This window comes from Protomyctophum bolini, assembly GCF_963924005.1.
Source record: "Protomyctophum bolini genome assembly, chromosome: 1".
Lineage (NCBI taxonomy): Eukaryota > Metazoa > Chordata > Actinopteri > Myctophiformes > Myctophidae > Protomyctophum > Protomyctophum bolini.
Window position 1 is genome coordinate 52,743,148 of NC_137862.1, and position 25,383 is coordinate 52,768,530.

Here is a 25,383-nt window from a genome sequence, read left to right on the forward strand (position 1 = left end):
AGTATGGATACGCTGGTGAGACTGTAGACTACCTAACACACTGAAACTCTTCTCACACTGTTTACAGTGGTATGGTTTTTCTCCAGTGTGGATACGCAGGTGATTCCTTAGAGTACCTAACTCACTGAAACTCTTCTCACATTGTTAACAGTGGTATGGCTTTTCTCCAGTATGGATACGCTGGTGAGACTGTAGATGAGCTAGTTGACTGAAACTCTTTCCACACTCTTTGCAGTTGTAAGGTTTTTCTCCAGTGTGGATACGCAGGTGTGACTCCAGGGAACCAGACCTATTGAAACTCTTGTCACACTGTTTGCAGGTGTATATCTTCTTTCCTGTGTAACTCAGCTGATGTGTCTTCAAGTCTCCCGCCCGAGCTATATTCTTGGTAAACTGTTGACGACTGTCATATTTTGGTCCATCGGTGTCTCCTTGTTTCTGGCTGGTTACAGGGCTGTTGATTTGCTGACAGGCTGCCGAGGGCATCTGTTCATTCCTCAGCGTTTGGCAGTAGAGTTCGTTGTGGCTTCTCTTCTTCACATGTTGATGGAGGAAGGTGGAGGCACCGGCATATGGACTCTCAGAACAGGAGACCTGAGTCTGGACATGTTTGGACTCACTTCTTCCTTCCATCATCACATGAGGCTACACAATAAATGGACTGAGGTGGGAGGAGAGTTTTGGGTTTCTCTGGGTTTCTGAAATATGTCTCTTTGTTTTATATTTCTCTCTCCGTCTTCTCTGTCCCCTTCCTCTGTCTCTGTCAATACCTTTGTCTCTCTTAATTAAGTAAATCCCTTAACAGAACTCTCTACACGTCGCTCTGCTATGAAGTAAAAATCTAACAGCACTTCACACCTTATGTAGCTGACCAGGAGGTGAGGTCTGATGTCACACTGTGTGACGTCAGAACTGTGTGTGCGCGTGACTCACACACAACATGAACCGTTGCAGTGCAAGCCTTGAGCATAACTAGTGCAGGCTGCTTGAGCGACTTTTGACGACGTTAAAAAAGTGACCTCAAATATTTCCGTAGACTGGTTAACCATTCCCACTTGAAATCGCAGTTTTCGATTCGTTTGTGTGGAATCTGGACCGGCTAATGCATGGTTGGCTGTGTGGAGTCTGGACCCTGCTAATGCCTGGTTGATTTGTGGTCGTAACAACCCCAGACTCAAACCTAATTTGGAAGTGTATGACGTCACTCCTCTCTATATAACATTACTTGTTAGTCCTACTAGTGATTACTTGCGCAAGCAGAGCGCGCAAGTACGGCAATCGGATGTGTATGTCGGTGGTGTCTGTCGGCCAATCTAGGTTGATGACCTAACTAATGTACATTTGGTGATCGTCTGGGTATGTATGTATGTATGTCGGGGTAAGAATGGTGGTCCCTTATTGGCTGACAATGGTGACGTAACTAAGGTACGTTTCAAGGTTGGTAATTATAATTATAAAACGTTTTATTTGTATAGCACCTTTCATTACATGAAATGCAGCTCAAAGTGCTTTACAGAGCAATGGAGGGAAAAAAGAAAAGAAAAGGAAGGCATAAAACATTAAAATAATAGCAGTAATGCAATACAGTGAGGACATGAATAACAAGGAATTTAAAAGATCAATTAAAAACAAGAGTGTAGAAGTAGGAATTATGTGTTACAGTGTTGGTCACTTCACCTAGCTCTCCTCTGAATTGCTGGTATTCTAGTTGATTGGAAGCTCACTCCAAAGGTGCCAAGCACTGTAGAGGAGGAGGGGTGTCTGTTCATGTTACTTAGTCATTCCATTGTACGTGTTTGGCGCCTGAAATATGTATCGAATGGTGTTTATTGAAAATAAAACATTTTAAAGCAAGTAAGTAATTGCAGATCAACTCATGGGCCTGGATTTGCCGTTGCATGAGATAATTAATACCAATTCCTGTGATTGTGCTTGGTGTGTCCCACCTGTTTAAGAGCAGGCAGGCTGCAGGTGGGATGATGTTCAGTTTGACTTGAGGCTAGCCAGGAAGAACATCAGGGCAGAGCTGTGAGCCAGGGCCTCATTGAAGGAGCCATAGCCTGTAGCAGTATTCTTAAGTTCCTGTTTCTTGTTTTCTTAAAGTTTAGCCATCAAGGGGCCCCTGCTGGCAAGTGGTCCAGGCGCATGCCACATATAGGCTTTGGCCTGACAGTTCGAGTCCTGTTCATGACGACTTTTGCTGCATGTCTCTCCCCATTTCTCTCTCCTTCCCGTGTCTATCTTCACTTGATACTATCAATAAAGGCAAAATAAAAAAAAGTTTAGCCATCAAGTGTTCGTTTGGTTTCCTATGTTTGAAATGTTTTATTTTTTATTTGTTTTTTTTTGGAACGTTTTTCTCCACTATGGATACTCAGGTGTTTTATTAGAGTACCTAAATCACTGAAATTCTTCTCACACTGTTTACAGTGGTATGGCTTTTCTCCAGTGTGGATACGCAGGTGAGTCTTAAGACTACGAAACCTACTGAAACTCTTGTCACACTGTTTACAGTCGAAAGGTTTTTCTCCAGTGTGGATACACAGGTGTGACTCCAGGTTACCAACCCATTTGAAACTCCTGTCACACTGTCTGCTGGTGTATATATCTTCATTCCTGTGTAACTCAGCTGATGTGTCTTCAAGTCTCCAGCCTGATATATATTCTTGGTAAACTGTTGACGACGACCGTCATATTTTGGTCCATCCGTGTCTCCTTGTTTATGGATGGCTACAGGGCTGTTGATTTGCTGACAGGCTGCCGAGGGCATCTGTTCATTCCTCAGCGTTTGGCAGTAGAGTCCGTTGTGGCTCCTCTTCTTCACGTGTTGATGGAGGAAAGGTGGAGGCACCGGCATATGAACTCTCAAAACAGGAGACCAGAGTCTGGACATGTTGTGCAAGTTGGCACCTAGACAGAGTGCATTTCTAGTTGAATAATATATAATAATAATAATTGTAATAATAATAATAATTGTAATAATAACCATGTACCTCTCTCTCTCTGATTGCCTACGCAGAAACCGTACCGGGCATCATCCGTGCGGAAAAGAGGCGCAGGTCGCGACGAAAGCCCAGGACGTCGAGGCAGATCATGGCCTAAAGGTCAAGACGACTCGGCAATTGACCTTTTTACCAATAAAGTAATATTAACTAAACTGTTAACTGGTTAACATGTGTACCGTCACTTTAAAAGCTAAATTGTATTTACCCGGAAAGCGCTGGTTGGCAGGTATCGATGCACTTTAAGACATGTTTGTGCCAGCATGGATTATTTCTTGATCGCCTCTTGTCTTGATTGTTTAAACATGACATCATGCTCGATAACCTACCTAAGAGAGGAAGAGCATAAAATAAGACAAATGTTTTATTACTAGTAAAAATATATTTATATGCCAAGACATTGTTTTATTAAAGTACGATAAACCCCCAAAACCTCAAACGACAAAAACAATGAGTTTACTGATCATGTGAAACATTGCTTTTAGCACAGATTCTCATTTTCTTTTTAACAGCCCAAAGGCACGTCTTGAAATAGCATATTTTCCTTTTAAAACAAAGCAAAGCAAAACCATTGAAAACATCAAGAAGAGCAAGAGAACAACTATGACTAAATTATACCTTTCTTAATTTTTTCATCAACAGCCTTTTACTTACAATCTGATCTTTTTATGCAACTAATTAAAATACTCTGTGAGATGCCAGATCGGAGGTCGAGTTTTTCCTCGTCTTGAGAAACATCAAAACACCCACAAGAGAAACATCTAATCTTCCTTTGAAAACAAAGTAGTCAAGTAAAGCCTGGTGCTGAGGCGGCATGTTCTCTCCTTCTCGTCATGAGTGATCAGCCCACGAGGCCGAGTTGGCAAAAGGGCCTTTCTGTGTGGAGTTTGCATGTTCTCCCCATGTCCGCTAGGGTAGGTACCCTCACTACAAAACATGCATTAATCCTGGTCTCTAAACTACTTCCCCCTGACCAGCCGGGGTGCCTGATAGATAAGAGGGGAAAGGAACTGGTCGGAATAATGTGTTCCTTCCACGCGCTACGTCCGGCCAGGGAAACTCCCCTGTCAGGTGCAAAGAAGCAGCTTGGACTACTCATGCATAGAAGGAAGCATGAGGTCAGTCCTCTGCCCCCCACCCCCCCAGGTTGGCAGAGGAAGTGTAGCGCCCAGGATTACATTAGATAATTGACACTGGGTGAAAAAATGGGTAATAAAAAAAAGAAATAATAATAATAATAATAAAAAATAAAAACATCCAAGTGCACTTGACGAAGGCACTGAACCCACTGGAACTTATAAACAGTGTTTGTACTGGGCATCTCTCAGGTGTGTGTGTGTGTGTGTGTGTGTGTGTGTGGGAGGGGGGGGGGCGTGCGGGTGTGCATGTGGGGCATTGCCAAAACAGAGATGGAAACGTCAACATAACTTACCCTGGTTGAAATGATCTAAAAGAGTCATTTCTTTCATTTTTTTCTTATACTTTGATCACAGCATTGTCTTTGTCTTTCACACCTAGCTTGCCGCCTCTCAGCAGCACTTTGAAGCTTCTTCAAAATGTTCTTCTGAATATTTAATCAAAACCCAGAAGAAAAAAGGAGTGTGCACTAGTGAAGGTATAGAGGGTTCACAGCTGGTCTTTTATCTCAAAGGTCCTCGATGAAGAACTGAGGAACCCAGAGCAACAACGATAGCGCATCCTCCTCAACTTTGACACTCACATAAAGAGACAGCGGAGTAAAGAGGAAGGGAGGCTGCCGGTGGGGAAAAAAAGTCAATGCTCCCTGTGTTGCCATTGTCAGAGCCCAGAGAGACTGTTACAGGGCTGACAGTATCCCGGTTGGTTCCCAATGGGAACCGGTTGAGTTCTTTTTGGTTTTTAGTCCATGAGCCAGAGCTCCAAAATTGAAACGTTAATTATTAATTGAGTGGGCAAAACCATAACTATATTAGATTATTATCACCATGAAATGGAGTAGCCTACTTACACGAAGACAATGATTTATTGTATTACAAATTTTACATTTTTAAATATGCAAATGAGGCATTATGTAGGAAAATATGCAAAATAGTCGAAGATATGATAAAGCTACTACTGTGGAAGGGTTATCATGCCCTACTCGATCATACTACACACAAAAGTATAAAAAGTAGCAAATCTGCAACATCAACAACACTGCGAGAAGATACGAGTTTTGAGCTTGTAGATCTGCTACTTTTGCAATTTGTTAATTTTAATCCTGAAAAGAAACAATATACTGTAGTCTCCACCAGGGATTCCGCCGCGAACATACACAGTTTCTGATCAGTTTCCTTGACTCTGCAAACCATTAAAAGTAAATAATGTCAACCTATATTAGACCACGTGGTCTATTTTGGGCTTGGCTGAAATTGAAATTTGGCAACAGCTCCCGTCCGCATCTCATTGTAAATATAATTATCTAAACGCGTGAATCTTTTTACAATGACGTTATTTTTCAGAAAGGAAGCCATTGAGGGTTAAAATGGGTCTTAATGCTTCCAACTCGAGTAGAATTATTAATGTTTTGTACAAGAAAATATATGATGTGGAGACAATAAAACTATTATTATCATTATTATTGAAGGTGATAACAGTCCATTTGCTCTGTACAATATTTCGGGGGCATATTTAGAATGTGTGCAGGCTTGAGTATGTTGAATCTAGTTTGCAATTAATGAGGATTTAGTTGACACAATGAAATAAAATGGCGATAGTATTCCGTGTGGGGCAGACGGCCTGTCACAGCCAGATTTGGGAGAGCAGCAGTTTTGTTGTTGTGAGGAAGCGGTAAAATGAGACTTTCGTGGTTGTTTTCGTCTCAGATTTAGTCCGACGGAGCGTCACAGTAGAACTCTATGGGGACACAAAAGCGACACAAAAGTTGGACCCGGAAGTATCTCTGGAGGGGGCGCTCACGTCACGGCTAAAATACTGAATTGTGAGCAGTCGAGAGTTCTTAACTAATTTATTCAGTTTAGGAAGAAAAATGTACCGTGTCAAACATAAGTCACATTTCTTTCTTTGTAGCGGCATGTGGTATTATTATACTGGTCTGTAATACAGCATTATAGACCCTTTGGGCTGTATTTTGCGTGTCTTAAATACCAGGTCTTATTACTTAACTTAGACCTGGAGGCGTGGTCAATGCTCTTTGGCCACTCAGTATAGCCAAATGGCATTGATCACGCCTCCAGGTCTTCAACTCCCAACCCTCTCAGCTCTTCCACCATACTCTCTCTTTCTCTCTGATACTGTCTACAGTCCATAATGGCATGCTCCACCGACTCCTCCTCCTGGCAGTGTTCACATAGGCCTGTAGGATGTTTGCCCATCACCTTCAATGTTTTGTTTAACGCACTGTGTCCCAACTTTAGCCGCGTTATTACTACTTCCTTTCTCCTGCATCCATTACTGTTCTTTCTACTTCCACCCACTTTACTTTGGCTGCTTTAGTAATGCCTTCCTTTTCCTTTTCCATCCCATCTTTGCTGTCATTCTTCCATCACCTTCTCACTGATTTAGCCTCTGCTTTACTTATATAAATCTCCACCTCTATTTCCTCACTTAGCAGTGCTTCCTTGGCCAGCATATCTGCGGTCTCATTTCCCTCAATCCCCACATGCGCTGGTACCCACATGAACTGTATCTCTACTCCCTTTTGGATCAAGTTATGGTGCATGTGAAGCACTCGATACATTAGATCTTCTCTGCACTTTGACCTGAATGACAGTGAGTGTTTGTAATGAGTCCAGTATTTAAGGAAGCAGGTAAATGGTAAAGGGTTCACAGGTGTGTAATGGGAAGCACTGCAGGGCTGATGAGAGTTGGAGACAGGTGTGCAGTGTGATGGAAATGGAATGAGGGAGTGGCCAGGGAGGAGACATGGTCTGTGGAGTGACAGAACAGTCCAAAAATATGGAGGAGGAAATCTGCAAAGAACTTCAAGAACAAGTAAGCCAGCTAACTGAGGAGCTTCAGAATGCCCGAGCCGAGAGAGACGGTCTCTTGTCTGAGAAGGCGTCTGCCACTCAGAGCTCTACAGAGCAAGTGGATAGCCTGCTGTCTAAAGTCTCTTCTCTGACAGAAGAGGGCGACCAACTCAAAGTGGACCTGCAGGAGAGTGTGGACATGAATCGGGAGGAGCTCAGGACAACTCTGGAGGAGAACTGTCGGCAGAAGGGGAACATTAAACGTCTGGAGGAAACGCTAGACGAGTGCCACAGTCAAATCCAAGGGCTTGAGCAGGAGCTTGACGGTGTTAAAGAGGAGAGGAACGAGCTGAAAGATGACCTCCGGGAGAATGTGGATATGGCGATCGATAATCAGCAGGACCTCATGGCTGCTCTTGGAAAGATCAAGCAACTAGAAAACGGGAGCTGTGCAGATAACTTCTCTCATCTGGAAGAGCTCCAGAACCAGAATCGGCAGCTGAGCGAGGAGCTCGCCAGTCTGAAAGCAGAGAGAGATGGTCTCCTTTCCAGCGCTAACTGTACAATGTCTACAGTAACTTGTCTCACTGAAGAGAGAGACCAACTCGAGGAGATACTGGAGGGATTGAGACAGGAGAAAAAGCAGCTCAAAGCAGACCTGGAGGCAAACATGGAGACGGTGGTCGAGACTTCGGGTGACCTCAGGACTGCTCAGGAAAAGATCAAGCAACTGGAAAGTGGGGAGCTGTGCAGAGACGAGAACGTCTCCTGTCTGGAAGAGCTCCAGAATCAGAATCGGCAGCTGAGTGAGGCGCTTGACCGTGTGAGAGCAGAGAGAGATGGTCTCTTTTTAGGGTGTTTTTAGGGTGTAGTCTGGCAAGTTCACTGAACTTGGTTTATGTTCTGGTACCACAACTATATACAATACAATTGATTACAGGATAATAACATTAATAAACTATAATATATATAATAATAATCACAGGTAATAAGAGCATAGGCATAATACAATAAGGTAATAATATATGACAATATTCAGGATAATTCATTGTAAATGCGGCTACTGCGGCTGGTCAGCCATTTCCACAGTATGTTTCCATAAAGTTTCTGACCTGGATGGCTGGGTATATTGTCTATCTGTCCTGTACTGTTCCTGGAGGGTTGGGACAGTACTGGTGTTTCTTCTGCCAATAGCCATCCTGGCAAGTGAAGTGGTGACGCCTCCCAGATGGTCTTCATCCACTTCTGTTTGGCCTTCACACTGGATGCCTGAATTACAGTCTTGTGAAAGGGGCGCTTTCCTGCCCACAGAAGAAACGTACCGGGGCCCCCATCAATGTTCTCTGTCACCCATAGGTCCGATGTCAGTTCTTTATTTGTGTACTGGTATGTGGTTCTGCCAGCAGAGTCTTTGATGTCCTTGCTGAAGACCAGCAACTTCTCAAACAAGAACAGGTGGTGGTACTGAGCCTTCCAGTTGAGAGACATGCGAGCTTTGTGGATGATAGACTTTGGTTTCCACACCTGGAAACGGTCGTGAAGTATCAAGTCCCCCTGGACATCCAGGTCCTCATCACAACCCACCAACATCGCAATGTTCATGGCATCATTTGCCTTCTTGGGAAAACTCAGCATCACCTCCAAAGCAGCCTTAATGTCTCCTCCCTCTCCCTTCGCACAGCAAGACAGTAAGTCCTTCAGCAGGAGCTGGTACTTGCAGATTCTCTGTACTGGCTTAAGGAGGTAGGAGTCAATAGAACTGGATGCGCCCAGGCCATGTTTCTGCTGGATGTGGTCAAAGTAGCTTACAGTGTGTTCCAGAATAAGATCACTGGAGGCAGGTTTGTTCTTGCAGTAACTCACATACATGCTGAACCTTTCAGCCCATGTCACAAAGCACTGTCCCACATCTTCTGGTAGCTGACAGTTGACCAACTCTTCCATGAAAATGTTGCTGTGAAAGTCACAGATCACCTTGATGTTGCCGAAGACAATGTGTTCCTTGTTGAGAATGCCAGCAGGTATGTCCTCTCCACCGCAGGTCATCTCCAACATGTATGTCTCCAGGCACTCACGTAGGTCTCTGATGTAGGCTCTCTCCGTTTGTAACAGTTCACCCATGATGAACGTCCCGGCTGACTTCTCCTCGTTGACCTTGTGGTTGTGCTCAGGCTGACGACCAAAAGACGACCGTTGCTGCCCCCTCTGACTCGGCAGAAACCGTTCCTTGTGAAGCACACGCCTGATCTCTTCACTGTAGGCAACGGCTGATTCCGCCGATTCCTCTGGCTGCTGCTGGAAGTTCTCAGCGTCCAACAACTCGAAGGAATCCAGCTTCAGCGCGGCAAACTTGAAGTACTCAAACTCCCGCAGGTCTAACTGGAAGAATTTATCCCTGTTGAAGAACTGGTAAACGTCTCCAGAGGAGAGCTGCTTCCGTGTGTTGCACTCCATCATCACCATCTCTGGCGCAAAGGAATTCATCTTCAGCGATGTGGACATCAGGAACGATATGGCGCTGTACAGTAACTGCTGCGTGATTTATGACCAAAATATGCAAATTAGGCGCGGCCACTCCCAGCAGATGAATGGTCGACATGCGAGATGCGACGCGTTTGAGTCGCGTTGTACCTGCTTCACCTTGGCTGACTGTAAACGAGACGAGCGGGAACTTTAATGTGTCTCCACACAAAATCTCCTTAGTAGTCGAATAAACACAGTGACCAAAATGTATAATTATTATTGACATAGAATATTGCAAATATGGACTATCCATGAGACCACAGATGTTTTTGAGTGGTGCGACCACTCCAAGGAACAGCAATGTCTGTGTTAACCTATGTGACTATGTTACTATGTATGTGACTATGTCACTTTAGCACCAGTAGGGGCGCTGTTGTGCCAGAAACAGAGAGAGATAGTGCTGCACTGTTGCCTGCTAATGAGAGAGAGAGAGAGAGAGAGAGAGAGAGAGAGGGGAGGGGGGTTAGAGGGGAGTTGCACCACTCAGTTCACACGGGTGTACTTTTTTTAAATCAGTGTCACTGCAAGACAAGTCTGTGTTCTTGGATAGCCATTATTACTTAAGCCCTACACACAATGTAACGCATTATTGTGAGTTCATTAGCTTATTTTTCTTAGAATAAAGGCAGTGGCTTACAGTATGATTATGTCACAAGGGCTAGTGTATTGTTTGGCCAACCAGCTGAGCAATGACTTCACCACTCAGTGACACCATTAAATTAAACAAAATAAATAAATATGAAATTGTATTGTTGTGTAATATTATGGTACAGACCAGTCAATCATGTCTTGAAGTTGTGTATGCTCATATACTGTATAATATTGACATAAATAAGCAACAATATCTCATGGATATTGTTGTAGAAAGTAGCTCTCTACACATCCAACACAAGCTTTCAACTCTCAATGGTTTAAGACAAGGCAAACGGTTTAATTAAATGCACCCAGAGAGTTTATTCTGCAGACCTCAGACATCCAGTAATTATTCTTAATTAAAATAAAACCGCTTTATCTTGGCTCATGCTCATTTCAGTTCTGGGAAGAAAGGTCAATTTGCCATTATAGTGTGGTTTAATCCATGACATCAAGAGGCTTATTAGTTTAATCCAGTGGTTTTCATCCATTTTCAGGGAATGAGTGTGAGTTTTGCACAAGTCAGTGCATTGTACAGTACATGGAATTAGGGTGCAAGTGTCCGTGCGTGTTGACATGGGCCCTAGCGTCCCTATTCTGGACATGCCCTATGTCTGACAGTGACACCCCATGGTCGTCATGGGGTGTCAGTGGCTCAGGAGGTAGAGCTGCCCAGGCGAAAAGTATTTTTTTTTCCATACTTAAGTACACCTTTTGCCTCGAATCATATTAATAGTAAAAAAAATATATATATATATTTAGTAGGTCTACAATAGTAATTGAGAATGCAGAAATTACATTGAGAATGCATTTGTAACCTGGGCATGCACTAAGGCCCAGAAACCGAGCCACTTCGCCACTAATGGAATTTCACCCAGAGAATATATGTACATTACAGGTTGCAAGCGTCACTGGGCAAAGATAAGAAGGGGAGCAGAGACGTGCAGGGGGCACAGGGGCTGGGAGTGGGCCTGGGGCCAGGTGTCCAGGAAATGCAGGGGCCACAGGGGCTGGGAGTGGGCCTGGGTCCAGGGGCCACAGGGGCTGGGAGTGGGCCAGGGGTCCAGGGCCTGCAGGGGCCACGGGGGCTGGGAGTGGGCCTGGGTCCAGGGGCCACAGGGGCTGGGAGTGGGCCTGGGTCCAGGGGCCACAGGGGCTGGGAGTGGGCCAGGGGTCCAGGGCCTGCAGGGGCCACGGGGGCTGGGAGTGGTCCTGGGGCCAGGGGTCCAGGACCTGCAGGGGCCACAGGGGCTGGGAGTGGGCCAGGGGCCTTGAAACTGCTGCTTCGCGGTTCAACATGGTTTGTCTCAAATTAAGAGGGCCACACTATAGGACATGACGTCATGCTCTGGTCCATAAACGCCGCATGACACCGAACCGGAGCCGAAGGGCGCCGCATGCAGTCGGCATACGAGGCCATGACTCGAAGCGCCATGCCACTGAACCATCAGCAGCTAATGGCAGACAGGCCTTAAGGCTACGACATGTGGGGGGGGAGAAGCAGCCTATCCCACCCAGGGAATCTGGGATTCCCACTGTCAATGCCTGCCCATCAATGAGTGTCTTGTTGCACCTAGACCCAACACACCACCAGGCAACCACAACAAGCCAGCCAGCTACTCTGATGGCCGGGTGTGGCTCCCCTTTATTCAGTCAGCAGCCAGGTGTCACAGCTGTCCTGAATATGGTTGATTGGGGAGTCACATCACATGTCTAGGAAAGCTCAACTCACTACACATTGTAATTATATTTTTGCTAAATTATTATCGGAAAAAGTATACTTGGGATACTGGATACTGGATACAACTTCAGTGGTTTCAAAATAACACAATTTAAATTAAAATAGTTTCAAGTACAAACAAGTACATTTAGTATACTTTCAAAAAGTATAATAAGTGTATTTTTACCGCCTGGGTGCCTCTTTGGAATTGGAAGGTTTACGGTTTAATTGATCCCTGCATGGCTCTTCCTGGCTTATGTTTGGAGCAGTTAGGGAACTGCTCCAAACATATCTACCAAAAGTATCTACGGCCATAAGCCATGAAGATAAATATTACTCTTGAGCATTGCCAAAGCTTTCATTTTTGCACCTCGGTAAACTATGTCAAAGAGGATATAAGTATAACATCTATCCTTGACTCCTCATTTATTTCGTAAACATATCAGTGCCAGAAATTGGTTGAAATTTTTTCCTGCATGTTAGTTTATGTATTTATGGTGTATTTACATAGCGCTTTCATCCAAAGCACTTTACATACATTGTGCTGCATTACATGACACATGCACACACACACATTCATACAACAGATGGCGGAGGAAACCATATACGGCACCAACCTGCACATCGGGAGCAATTAGGGGTTCAGAGTCTTGCTCAAGGACACTTTGACACTAACTAAATCATTTTTTCTAAAGTATGTCAGTGTCTTGAGACACCTAAGCCTAATTCTGTGTAGCTCGACGCAAATTAGTTACTTTCATTGTGCGACGAAAGACTGCATGAAAGGAGACAGACTTTTTTCTTTGACATGCTAATTGTTCCTTTGCTGAAAAGTCTAGAAAATCAACTCAGGCGAGATGCACTTTTCATATTTCATTCATGTCGTCTTTACGGGTCAATAAAAAGAAAGAGGGTTAAAGAGTGAGGTTGATCTTGTCTGGTTGGATGAAATACAGTTCTCATTCTACAGTTTGCGTCGTTATCTTAATACTGTATACTGTTCAGGCAGTACAGTACGTTAACGTGAGCTGGAAGATGGGGAATTGTCTTCAGCTACATGTAGTACTGTCGTCAGTGTTTTTATTAGGCTTTTTTTTTAGACATAACAAGCAAGACATATAGGCCTACATTACATAACAATGACACATACACCAGACTAGGCAATGTATATAAAACGAGTGGCGGACCTATCGTGATGAGATAGCATATAGGCCTATGTACACAACAATCAAGAGCACAGCAGCAGGGCATGCAGAACAGCAGCCATACAGAACATGAACATCAACGAGAGCACAGCAGCAGGGCAAACAGGCCAGCAGTTACACAGTGAGTGGAGTCAAGTTGAGCTGTAGGGTAGGCTGTATTTGCATATGCAAATGTTGCTAGACTGTCCTGGCCGTTGCAACCTCTCCAAATGTATCAATGGTCACTGCTGTCGTTAGTGTCGTTTTAGACTTAGATAGCATTTGAAACAGACTTATAGCATGTCATGTAGACAGCACAATAAATTGCATTGTATGTAGTCATAGCACGTCATAGTACATAATTATGTATAGCACTAGAATTTCGCTGACCTTCTGCCCGCTCATCCTAGCGTCATGCGATGCGTCGCAAATGGGAAGAAGGCAATAGTGGGAGGGCGATGCGAGTGCTGTACTGTACCCCTTTGTACTGTACGGTACTCCTTATAGTATTAGTATCATAGTATCATTAGAAAGAAGAAAACAATTATTTGTTTGGTCCAAAATATTGTGTTTGTTGTCATGATTTGTCACGACTCCAGTTGGCTTCGTACGACACTTGAACAGTATTTAAATAAATACTTTTTGAAATGTCTATGGGGAAAATGCATTGGGAATTATTTCCTGGGCCTGGCGGGGACGGGACTGCGACGCTATTGTACAATTGTCATAATCCGAGGTGTATAGTATTTGGCATCTACTTACAGTAGGCCTATAGCCTATGTATTAAAATGCCTGCACATTTTTAAATATTAATTTCATATTTCTAAGCATCTCTATTCCAATGGCTAAACCCTCTGTGGTGGAAATTTAAATAATTTAAAGATCTTACACCACGCATTTCAACTTAGTCCCATTTTATGTGTGTTCTTTAATTGGGCTCCCAGCTCCCCTGTGTGTCTTCTATCCCCACAAATACCCAATTTTGAACAACCAGGCCGTCATCATATTTGGGTTTTTATGTACAGTGGTCTCACAACGGGTGCAGTACTTAGTTTAGACAGTTTTTGGTTTAGACTAGTTCATTGTTTAGACCAGTCATTAGTCCTACAACTATAACCTATAATCTCAAACCCTCACCCTAAACCTAACCTCCCACGGGGCAGCACACCTAAACCTAACCTTAACCCATGTCTAACCAATGACTAGTCTAAACTAAGTATGCACCTCGGTGCTACTCGTGATGTCATACGTAGGTATCTCTATCTTTATACTGTGTCTCCCCCTCTTCAGTTGTTTTATTTTTGTATTATTGTAAAGCACCCTGTGCACTCGTGCTGAGAAGGGTGCTATATAAATAAAGGTCATTCATTCATTCATTCAGTTCCAAATTAGCATGTTGTCTTTGGTGAATGTGGGACAGGAGGGGGGTGGGCCTTATTATAATGAGTCAAAGAGGGTGGGAAGGGAGTAGCTTGGATGAGTGTATGGCAGAGAAAATAATTTGCATACACAGCGCCCCCACCACATCAGGACATTGTGGTACTGCAGCTAAAACTGCTTTAGAAGCAAGACCGAAATTTCATGGACTGGTTATAACAGAGTGGTGATTTAGGTTCAAACCATTAGAAATTCATTTGAGAGACATAAACAATATATTAAATATAAAAAAACAGTTTTAAAATGCATGTTGTATAGTTCCTTTAAATGACAGACAAATGAGAAGGCTTGTCTGGGCAAGAATAATAAGGAAGTAAAGTGTTGTGTGGGATAACTATTAAGACACAATGGCACAATAATGGCTTCATTGAACTTTTCTTTCGATGTTTGCTAAACAGCTTGGTCATGCCACACATCTCAGCCCTATTTTAATTGGCTGCCCTGTTCTGCGACCCACCACCCATCTCTGTTTTAATTGGCTGCAGTGCTCAGCCTGCCAGTAATAACAATTACTACACAACATTGTTTACTACATTGTTTTTATTGATTAATAAATTACTGTTACTTGAATATGAGTACTGCCTGGAGATGCAAATTTTTTTCTCGCTTTTTCATGTTTGCATGCTCTGAATTGGCAATCATAAGGTTTGTAAACCGTTTGTTAATTTTAAATATTCCGTATATTAGGTAGTGTAGGGTTGGATTTGCTGGTGGGATGGTTAACATACATTAATGATATAAATATCATTAAACCAATTGCAATATGTCAAAACCGATGAAAAGCAGAAAAGAAAACAGAAGATGTACAAGTGAGCTTGTAGCAAGTGAGCTTCATGCTATTTGTCAAATTGCCATATAAGTTTACAAAGGGTAAGTGGGTTTTACAAAGGACAACTACATTTTATGTTGTTGGCTGTCAAGTGTCTTTGTCTTGCGTTAATAAAGCAAAACACCCTCTAAACAATTAAAGGAGATTTACAGTAGCATCAAATATCCCAGACATGTGTGCAATTATTATTCCCTGGTGTCTGCATGAGCTGTTTATACAAGACAAGAGTCAGTAAACATGAGTGCTTGATGAAGGCTGCAGGTGGAAGGTGCTGCTCTGTTAGAGGAATAGATTAATGACCGGCCTGAGGCCGTCCCCCTGATTACAAGTATTTATTTGCATCTTCTTAATGGCATAATTAATCCAGCCTGAAATTGGAAGTACCACATAAAGCACGGTCTGCCCATAACAGTCTGCATGACGGCCAAATAACATAATTTTATATTCAGTTCGGTAACTCTTTCGAATGACTTTCAATGACAGCAACATTATATTTTTGTTTTTAGTTTTTTCGTCTTGGACAAAAACAAACAACATGGAATGGATGGTCAGTTTTGGACACTCATAGTTTTGGAGATTTTTGCATTTAGCCAGTCAAACTCTTTTGACTTTTATTACTTTTGTTAAGCAGTAACATAGTAACAGTAAACACGTATGCATCATATAATAAGCACTTCATAAGTTCTTATCAAAATCACAGAATATCGTCACTGTCCTTTTCCTTTTTCATAAATTAACCTAGTTTTGTCACAGGGCGTCATATGACAATGTCATACAAATAGTGGATGGAATGGAAAACAGGTTATTCTTTCAAATTCCTGAAGTAACAGTTTTCCACATGAATTTCTAATACAACAACATAATTCACTGAATCTGGCATGCTCACTGTATACTGTATATTCATTACTGGGCCTATGCACTGTATCTGCTTTGCTTGCAACACATCAAAAGCAGCATTAACATGCACATGATCATAATTATATACTCTGGTGGTAATATTGAAGTTAATGGATGACCTTATCACTCCTCTCTTGCTTTCTTTCCATGTTGATTGATGTACATTGCGGATGTTCTTAAATAGGATTGTGGCTACACAGCAAACAATGATTCAATGTGTATGTCTGGGTATGAAACGAGTAATTATACTCAAATTATTCTTTAAAATAATACAATTAAACAGAACCAAATACAATATAGAGGCAATGTATTTGGATCAATAATGAATTAATTTGACATTTTTTTAATTTGATAATTTTTTATCCCACGATTTTGTAACCCAGTTTTCTTTTCACCCAGTGCCAATTATCTAATGTAATGCTGGGCGCTACACTTCCTCTGCCAACCTGGGGGGGGGGGGGGGGGGGGGGCAGCGGACTGACCTCATGCCTCCTTCTATGCATGAGGAGTCCAAGCTGCTTCTTTTCACCTGACAGAGGGGAATTTCCCCGGCCGGACGTAGCGCGTGGAAGGGACACGTTATTCCGACCAGTTCCTTTCCACTTCCATCAGGCGCCCCCGGCTGGCCAGGGGGAGGTAGTTTTAGAGACCAGGATTACGGCATGTTTTTTGTGAGGGTATCTACCCTAGGGGACACGGGGAGAACATGCAAACTCCACACAGGAAGGCCCTATCGCCAACCCCCGCCTCAGGTATGGGCACTGATGACGCGGACATTTCACACGGCATTTGTTTGTATTTTGGTTGTGATCCTGTAAAGGGCAAGGACGGACGGGCACATAGTGCATCTGGCATTAATCATGTGTGTTCTGTTCATTATGTAGTAGTAATCATGTGTGTTCTGTTCATATGCAGTAGTAATCATGTGTGTTCTGTTCATATGCAGTAGTAATCATGTGTGTTCTGTTCATATGCAGTAGTAATCATGTGTGTTCTGTTCATATGCAGTAGTAATCATGTGTGTTCTGTTCATATGCAGTAGTAATCATGTGTGTTCTGTTCATATGCAGTAGTATGCCTTCTGTCTAACAGATACACCCTAAAACAGTATAGTTCTCAAATATGTTCATGTCGAGATAATCTCCAAAATTGATGTGTATTCATCTGTGGACCATTTTGGAAAATATGTTGTGCCAGGGTCCAGGGACCCCTGCAGGACTAATGTAGCTTCGGCCGGGAGGCGAACCCGTGTTCCCCATTCCAAAGACACAGTACGTTACCAGTCGACTAAAGAGCCATGGCCCGATAGGTAAGTAGTAACACAGCACCGTATAGCTTACAGTCCCCCCCCCCCCACACACCTGGAAGCATGTCCACGTGCGCCAGCGAGGAGCTAGGCTCGACTGACTGACTGGGGGGATATCCGCCCCAGGGAGACTGACGGTCCGGAGCTGTCGACTACCTAGGTTAAGGTCTGTGCCGCCCGGGAACATACTGGGTCAGGTTACCCATACAAACAGCTGCCACCAATGTAGCCTCGGCAGGGAGACGAACCCGGGTTCCCCATTTCCAAAGGCACAGTACGTCACCTGTCGACTAAAGAGCCATGGCCAGATAGGCAAGTAGTAACGCAGCACCGTATAGCCTACACAAATATACTCAACACAGTTCTCTGGATGAAAGATGCAAGACAGAAATACCATTCCCTCCAATCGTCCCATTTGAAGTAACCTGATGCTACACAGATGGCTTTTCTCCCACCAAAGTACTGGCACTGTTCTTCCATAAATATTCATGTTGTCTATCCAATTATTGGTGGGAAAACATACGTATAGGGAGCCATTTATCAAAAGGTGCTTGTCTCCTTATAAATCTGAACTCGTATGTCAGTGCGAAGGTGTTTTTCTTCCCCATTTACTCTTCACCGTACCAAGGGGAGACATTACTTGTCAGCACATTTGCATGGAAATATGATCATTAAAGAGATTCTACAAAATAAAATAACTATGACATTATATGACTGATATCCGAGATCTGATTATTTGCAAGGTCATATCTGCCGATACCGATTCTGACCATTTCCGATATTATACAGAGGACCACAATGGAAACAAGCCTATAGGCCCTATAGGGGCTTGGCCAAATGCCTATTAATAAAGTATGCAATCAATCAATAAATAGCCTATACTCTTTTTACAACTGAATGACTACTGAATGAGATGAGTACACAAATGAAAGAAAATGTGAAGTTTATTTTTACTTAAGATTTTACATCATATTTGATTTGGCTTTTGTTCTAGACTAGACACTTTTGATTTATATTGAACTCATTGATGCATTTTTACACCAATCCGATACCGATATGGCATTTCTATGGCCTATTCCTATTATTCCGATTATATCGTGCATCCCTAATCTCACCTAAGGTCATGAAGTGTGGGTGTTGGGTGATGACCGAAAGAATAAGGTCGCGAATACAATCGGCCGAAATTAGTTTTCTTCGACGGGTGGCTGGCATCTTCTTTAGAGACAGGGTGAGAAGTTCAGTCACACTCAGTCAGACTCAGAGTAGAGTCGCTGCTCCTTCGCCTGGAAAGGAGCCAGCTTAGGTGGTTAGCATCTGGTTAGGATGCCTCTCGGGCGTCTCCCTAGGGAGCTCTTCGAGGCACGTCCCACTGGGAGGAGACCCCGGGGGGGGGGGGGGGGCAGACCAAGGTGCAGTTGGAGGAAACGCATCGACTTACTGGCCTTGGAACGTCTCGGGATCCCCCAGGAGGAAGTCACTATAATGTTGCTCTGGAGAGGGAAGTCTGGAACACTCTGGTGGAGCTGTTGCCCCCGCGACCCGACTACGGATAAGCGGTTGAAGAAGGATGGTCTGCTAAATGCCTAAATTGTTAAACTATGTTTGACCGTGCATAGCTACCTTGTTATCCAAACATTCATTGGTTAGTTGAAACCTGGTCCCATGGTGCAGGAACTTGGCGTAATCCATGTGACACACACACAGTCCCCATCACCAGATCAACACAATAACCACAGAGAGAAAAAAGCAGCACCTGGAATAAATAAATAATAAATAACACTGCATATTGCATCCTGCACATGACTTGCCACCATATGGCAACAGTGGGAAATGTATCGTGGGTTCATGCAGCAGAGGGAAAGAGGGGGGATGGGCGTTCACCCTGTCTGCCAGTGTATTCATTACCCCATGGAATAGGTTTGTCTCTGGCTGTGGAATGGAGATGGCTTGTTGTGACTTCAGGTTCACTGACACAGGAGATGACAGGAGAACACAGCAAATGTCAAATACAAATTGGCCACTAATGCCAAAAAAAATGACACGAGCTGCGTAATTATACACTGTGGCCTATTAAGAGGCTATATAGGATTCTGGCTCCCTCCCTCCTAACACAGATCCCCTTTTGGATGTCAGAGAATGTGTGCTAATGAGCAGCTTCACTGCCTGACAAACAGGCTTATATGTCCAGAAAGGTATCTGTGCTATCGTATAATGTGACATTTTATGTGCTATTTTTGACATCACACTCAGGGCGGCTTTGTGGAACTGGAACTTGATGATCTTTATCTCTCCCACAAGCACGCCCGTCGACAGGGGGTGGGGGTAGGGAGAGGCGTGGCGGGGGCCTGCTGTTACCTCGCGCGCATGGGGCTCTCTGTCCTATACAAACACACGCTGGTAAGTGGTCAGTGACTACATTTCCTGTCAATAATAACCAGCGCGCCGCCCTACAAGTGTAATGTTGGCATCATTTATTGGATATGACACATGGACATATTGAAGTGTCATTTCTCAGTTTTCCATCGCATCCAATGTAGTTATTATTTAGTCACACTCACGAATTGTCACAATATGTTACACTATGTTAATAACCTGCATATAGGCCTATTGCATATAGTTCTGAGGTCTGGTTTTCTTTTCTTCGTTTTTTTTGGACGGCATACAACAAAGTGGGGCATTACATTGTGACATTAAAAAAAAAACGCTGAAACATGGAGGTATGAGCTTTGTGCCCAGCAGCAGCTATAGCGAGGTTATATGAGGCAGCTGGCCCTGCAGTAATAGAGAAGTGCTGATGCTGAGAGAACACGGTGAAGTGAACAGTGGAGCATGGATGTAGTTGTAGCTCAAAAACTGATGGCAACGTTGTCACATTCTGTGTGGCTCTGTGGTCTACTGTTAAAGGCTGGCCTGTAAACTGCCTGCTCAAAAAGCACCTACACCACTTGCACCCACATCCAGGCTCTCTCTTGTATAACAGATAATGGCTCGTAGCTCCGCCCCTCTAACATCTTTCACCATGCAAGAGCAGGTCAAAGCAGGCATTGAGCAATTACGTTACTTAGCATACAGTGCTTGTCCTTTATAATTGCTATACTTCCTCGTAACTTACACGCTAGGTGGCTGTAATGACTAATGACTATACGGAATGACAGTCTAATAATGGCTGTGACTCGCTTCCGTGTTCAATCTACACAGTTTGTAGGCGTACTGTTTGTAAATTTAGCACCAACTTTGAATTGCATGACTTGATCCTGTAGTGTACTCTGTGTACCCACTTACCCTTTGTGTACTGAAAAAAGGTGTTATTTATATTTAGTCTTTTCATATGAGCTAACTGCAATTTTGAAGTGACATATTTTATGTACTGCAGTTTTAATAAAGGTGCTTTTAAAGGTCAACGGTCTCTCTCTCTCTCTCTCTCTCTCTCTCTCTCTCTCTCTCTCTCTCTCTCTACAGACAAAGTTATGAGGGGCCGGCCCTGAAAAGAAGCTGAAGGAGGTGTTCTGTGAAAGGAGTGGCATTCTGCACCAACTCTCCAGGACATCAAAAGGAGCTGGACGGCATCAAAGGCAACCTTCAGGTGAGAACCTTTCTGCTTCTGTTTGAAACATTAGGAATGTTAAATGGGGCCAAGCGGCTCCATTTGAACCTGGAGGCAATTTACCACCCCTTTTCCTTTCTGCCATGGCTGCTGCTTAATGATGTGATTATAAAACACAGAAGTGCAAATGTTCTGTAATTTGGTGATCTCGTCTCCTGTTATGAGGTGGTGACACTACATCAGATCTGTAGCTGGCTGCATAAGTAGTTTGAGTTAGAAATATAGATCACTTCCCATCAGGACGAGTAATGCAATCTAGATAAAATGTCCCACTCTTTAAAACCTTTAGCAGCAGCAGTCATTGAAACTCTGTAAGAGTGTGAGCTATACTTACATATTTTGCATAATACAAAATCAGACCAATCGATTTAGTCGCTAAGTGGTCCATTTTACAAGCCTAGTATTTATTATAATGGGCTAATTAATAATAATTGGTCGGCAAGCGGACCACGTCACCATTTCACTATGACTATTAGGAGTTCCCAATAGAGCACCGAAGTCCTGACGTCACTCACTCGTCCCCTGGTTCTGCCTGGTTCACGGAAGTAATTTCTGTATATGGAGAATAACATGGGCTCATCTTAAAATCGTATAATCATATATAATCATATAAGCGTTGTGGTCCAAAAATAAACAAGCTGTCTCTGCGTTATTGTCAGGGAGGTGTCCCTGTGTCGTTTGCGACACAGTACATTTTGGGACACAATACAGTCGACACAATACAGTCTGTTACTGAAAACTAATTAATTAGCAGAAACAATAGCGTTTTCTCTCAGTTAGTTGATTCTTCATGTCCATATGAGTGAAGCGGCCTGGGTGATTTGTTTATTTTTCACAGTTATTATACGAGGCGGTCTAAGATCCCCCTATGGGGATTACAATGCAAACAAAAAGTACATGAACCAGTGGATTTGTGTCCTCCACCGAGATTGACGTCAGACTTCGGTGCTCTATGCAGCTACACTATAAATGGAATTGATTTATTGATTGATTAATTGATTGATTTATCAACAGTTTGCAGAATTACAGTACATTTCAAGTACAACAATACAAAAACTGTTAACAGTGAGTGGACGACACCATAAAGCATTACACTTGTTTACAATAAGGCCCACCATTTCCAATTCATCAAAACATTTAGAAACGTACGAATACTACGTATATAGTCAAAAGGAAATCAACATAGGAGGTAAGATTTTGCGGGGGCCAGTTTTGAATTGCAGCCGTCCGTAGGTGCCCTTTGAGAGCAGTTTTGAAGGAGTCAAGGGATTTTCATGTCCTAATGACTGTTGGTAGAGCGTTCCACATTTTGGTGGCATAGGAACGAAATTAATTTAGTCCCTTGTTTGTGCCGAATCTGGGTTGCACATGGTTTGTTGAACTCCCTCTGGTGTTGTGGGTGTGGACTTCGTTGACATAAAGGAAGTATTTAGACAGGTATCTTGGTGGTGTAGCGAATCTTGTGGACCAGACCCATTGCCAGATGCTGTAGTCTGTCATCAACCCTAAGCCATTCCAGCCATTCTACTAGGGATGTCCCGATACACTTTTTTCGCTTCCGATCCGATCCCGATACCTCAATTTCTGTGTTAGCCGATACTGATACCGAATACCAGTGTCGTGATCTCATGTTGTGTTTATAGCTATCTAGCTATATATCTCGTGTTTATAGCAGACTCCTCACTCAAATGTGTACTCCAAAGCAAACTCCACATGTCCCAACCTTTTATTTACCTGCCATCCAGTCTTCTCCATGTATGGCTATCCAGGGTTAGAGTCAGTGTCGTGGTCTTCATATATATGGAGAAGGCCCATATATGGAGCGTGTCAGGAGGCGTGACGACTGACCGCGCTAAGACGCGATAGGCACAAGGATTGTCATACATATCTAAATATGTATGACATTTTCCCAATTCCATAGCAACCATATGTAGCCCTAGTTGCTATCGTGATCAATTTACCATATTAGGGAGGTCTGCACGCATCGACATCCTTGATTGGTCAAACCAAACCATCGGCTTCAGGGATTGGCCAGACTGTGCGTGACGTTTGTGCATCTGAACCAATATAAGTGAAGACAGAGAACATTACATGCTTTTACACAGCAGGACTTGACCAATAGGATACCATCGGTCAATAGGACTTATTCTAGTGAGTAATGTTACGCTGGGCGGAGCGTCTGAGAGGACCAGAGAGGACAGAGCCAAGATACAGAGCCAATCAAAGAGCTGTGACAGTGAGACACTATGTGTACTCCTTTGAAGGACACTGTCGGCACAGTGAGACGAAGATTGAGGTGAACGTCTTCAACACAAAGTCTTTGATCTGGAGGAAGTTGACCCCAGAGACACGTGGAAGAGAACGTCACCACGAGGTTCCCTCTAGGCGCCAGGACCACACAGCTGTTCTGATTGAAGACACCGTCTACCTCTGGGGAGGTTATCCTAACTGCAACGTGCTTTATGCGTTTGATGTCGACGCCCATACATGGTTCAAACCACAGGTTTCTGGGACCGTTCCGGAGGGGAGGTGGTACCACTCAGCCTGTGTTTTGGGGAAGGTCATGTATATTCATGGAGGATCAACCCGGAATGACTTCACTAATGACATCTGCAAGTTGGACACCACCACAATGGTCTGGACTTTAATTAACACCAGAGGAACTCCACCTCCTGCTACAGAACATCACTCTGCTACCATTATCGGGACAAAGATGTTTGTATTTGGGGGCTTTGGGTGGGGTCAGACCTTTGGGTGGCTTTTGGGTGGCGTCAGAGTGTTTGACACAGAGACCAACCTCTGGCTGGACACACCTTCTACACAGCTTCGTCCAGAAGGACGCATTCATCATTCAGCCTTTACCTACAATGGAGAGCTGTACATATGTGGTGGTCGCTACGGTAACAAGTACTTAAATGATCTGTGGAAATTCAGTCCAGAGACCTTCTCCTGGAAGAAGGTTGAGCCCAATGGGAAACGCCCACATATGTATAGGATGTGCTGTTGCATGGTCGGAGATCGTGTCATCCTCTTTGGAGGATACACACCTGATGACCTGTATGTCTTAGACTTCAGTCCTAGCCTCAAGACATTATGTAAGCTAGCAGTTATTCAGTACGGTCTGGAGCAGTCTGAACTCCCACACAACATCAGGTGGGAACTGGCAGCCATGACTATAGCAACAGCTGCTGATCTCAAGCGAGTGGTTAACCAGGCTACTAAGAAAGAGTGCATAGAGTGCATATGATTCATACAATCATATAATTGGGAGTTCTAAAGGTCAGAGGTCATGTGACGAATGACTGTGTGCTTCAGTGCTTGACCGTTTCCCATGAGCCTCTACCATATCGGGAAAGAGACAGCACAGAACTGCCAGGACTGCAAAAAAAAAGTGGTAGAAGATGAAAATAAATCAGTAAAAAAACAATAGTGGCCTTTCCCTTCAGGCGTGGCCCCCTAACAACACTGACATGTGGGACCAATAAAAAGGAGGAAAATAAAACAGCAAGCCAATCAAAAGACAGTTTCGCTGAGCGGTCCAACGGCGGTCCAACAGTGGCCGAGCTGTTCACAGACAGACGGAGGGACAGACAGGAGCCAAAACGTTATCTGTCGACTACGACATTTAAAAAAAAAACTATTTCACCTGAGTGCCGCCCACAGAGTCTTGCTCAGAGACACCTGATTTAAAACCCTACCAAAAAAGCAAACACTAGTAGTAGTAGTATTAGGGTTCCGCAGAGAGGGGCAATTACACCTTCTAATACAGCCTATACAGGAGAACCATTCTGCCAGCCAGCTCGCTAGCATAATGGTCTAATCATTAGCCTAGCGATCCACACCCCTTGGAACAACTTGGAACAAAAGTTTTAGACCACGACGGAGGGCTGCCGTCTCTAGTGAACTCCAGCCACGGGAGACACCACAGAGTGATGTTCACTAGAGACACCACAGAGTGATGTTCACTATAGAGACACCACAGAGTGATGTTCACTAGAGAGACACCACAGAGTGATGTTCACTATAGAGACACCACAGAGTGATGTTCACTAGAGACACCACAGAGTGATGTTCACTAGAGAGACACCACAGAGTGATGTTCACTAGAGAGAAACCACAGAGTGATGTTCACTAGAGACACCACAGAGTGATGTTCACTAGAGAGACACCACAGAGTGATGTTCACTAGAGAGAAACCACAGAGTGATGTTCACTAGAGAGAAACCACAGAGTGATGTTCACTAGAGAGAAACCACAGAGTGATGTTCACTAGAGACACCACAGAGTGATGTTCACTA

General features: G+C 43.7%; 1 protein-coding gene across 1 annotated transcript; it reads left to right on the forward strand.

Annotated features, from left to right (window-relative positions):
• Positions 1-23,243: 23,243 nt before the first annotated feature.
• On the forward strand, positions 23,244-24,332 carry LOC308320832 (kelch domain-containing protein 3-like; the record flags this gene model as incomplete). Its single annotated transcript, XM_080771519.1, has 1 exon — positions 23,244-24,332. The coding sequence occupies one exon, from the start codon at positions 23,244-23,246 to the stop codon at positions 24,330-24,332; it is 1,089 nt and encodes a 362-aa protein (XP_080627645.1).
• Positions 24,333-25,383: the final 1,051 nt, after the last annotated feature.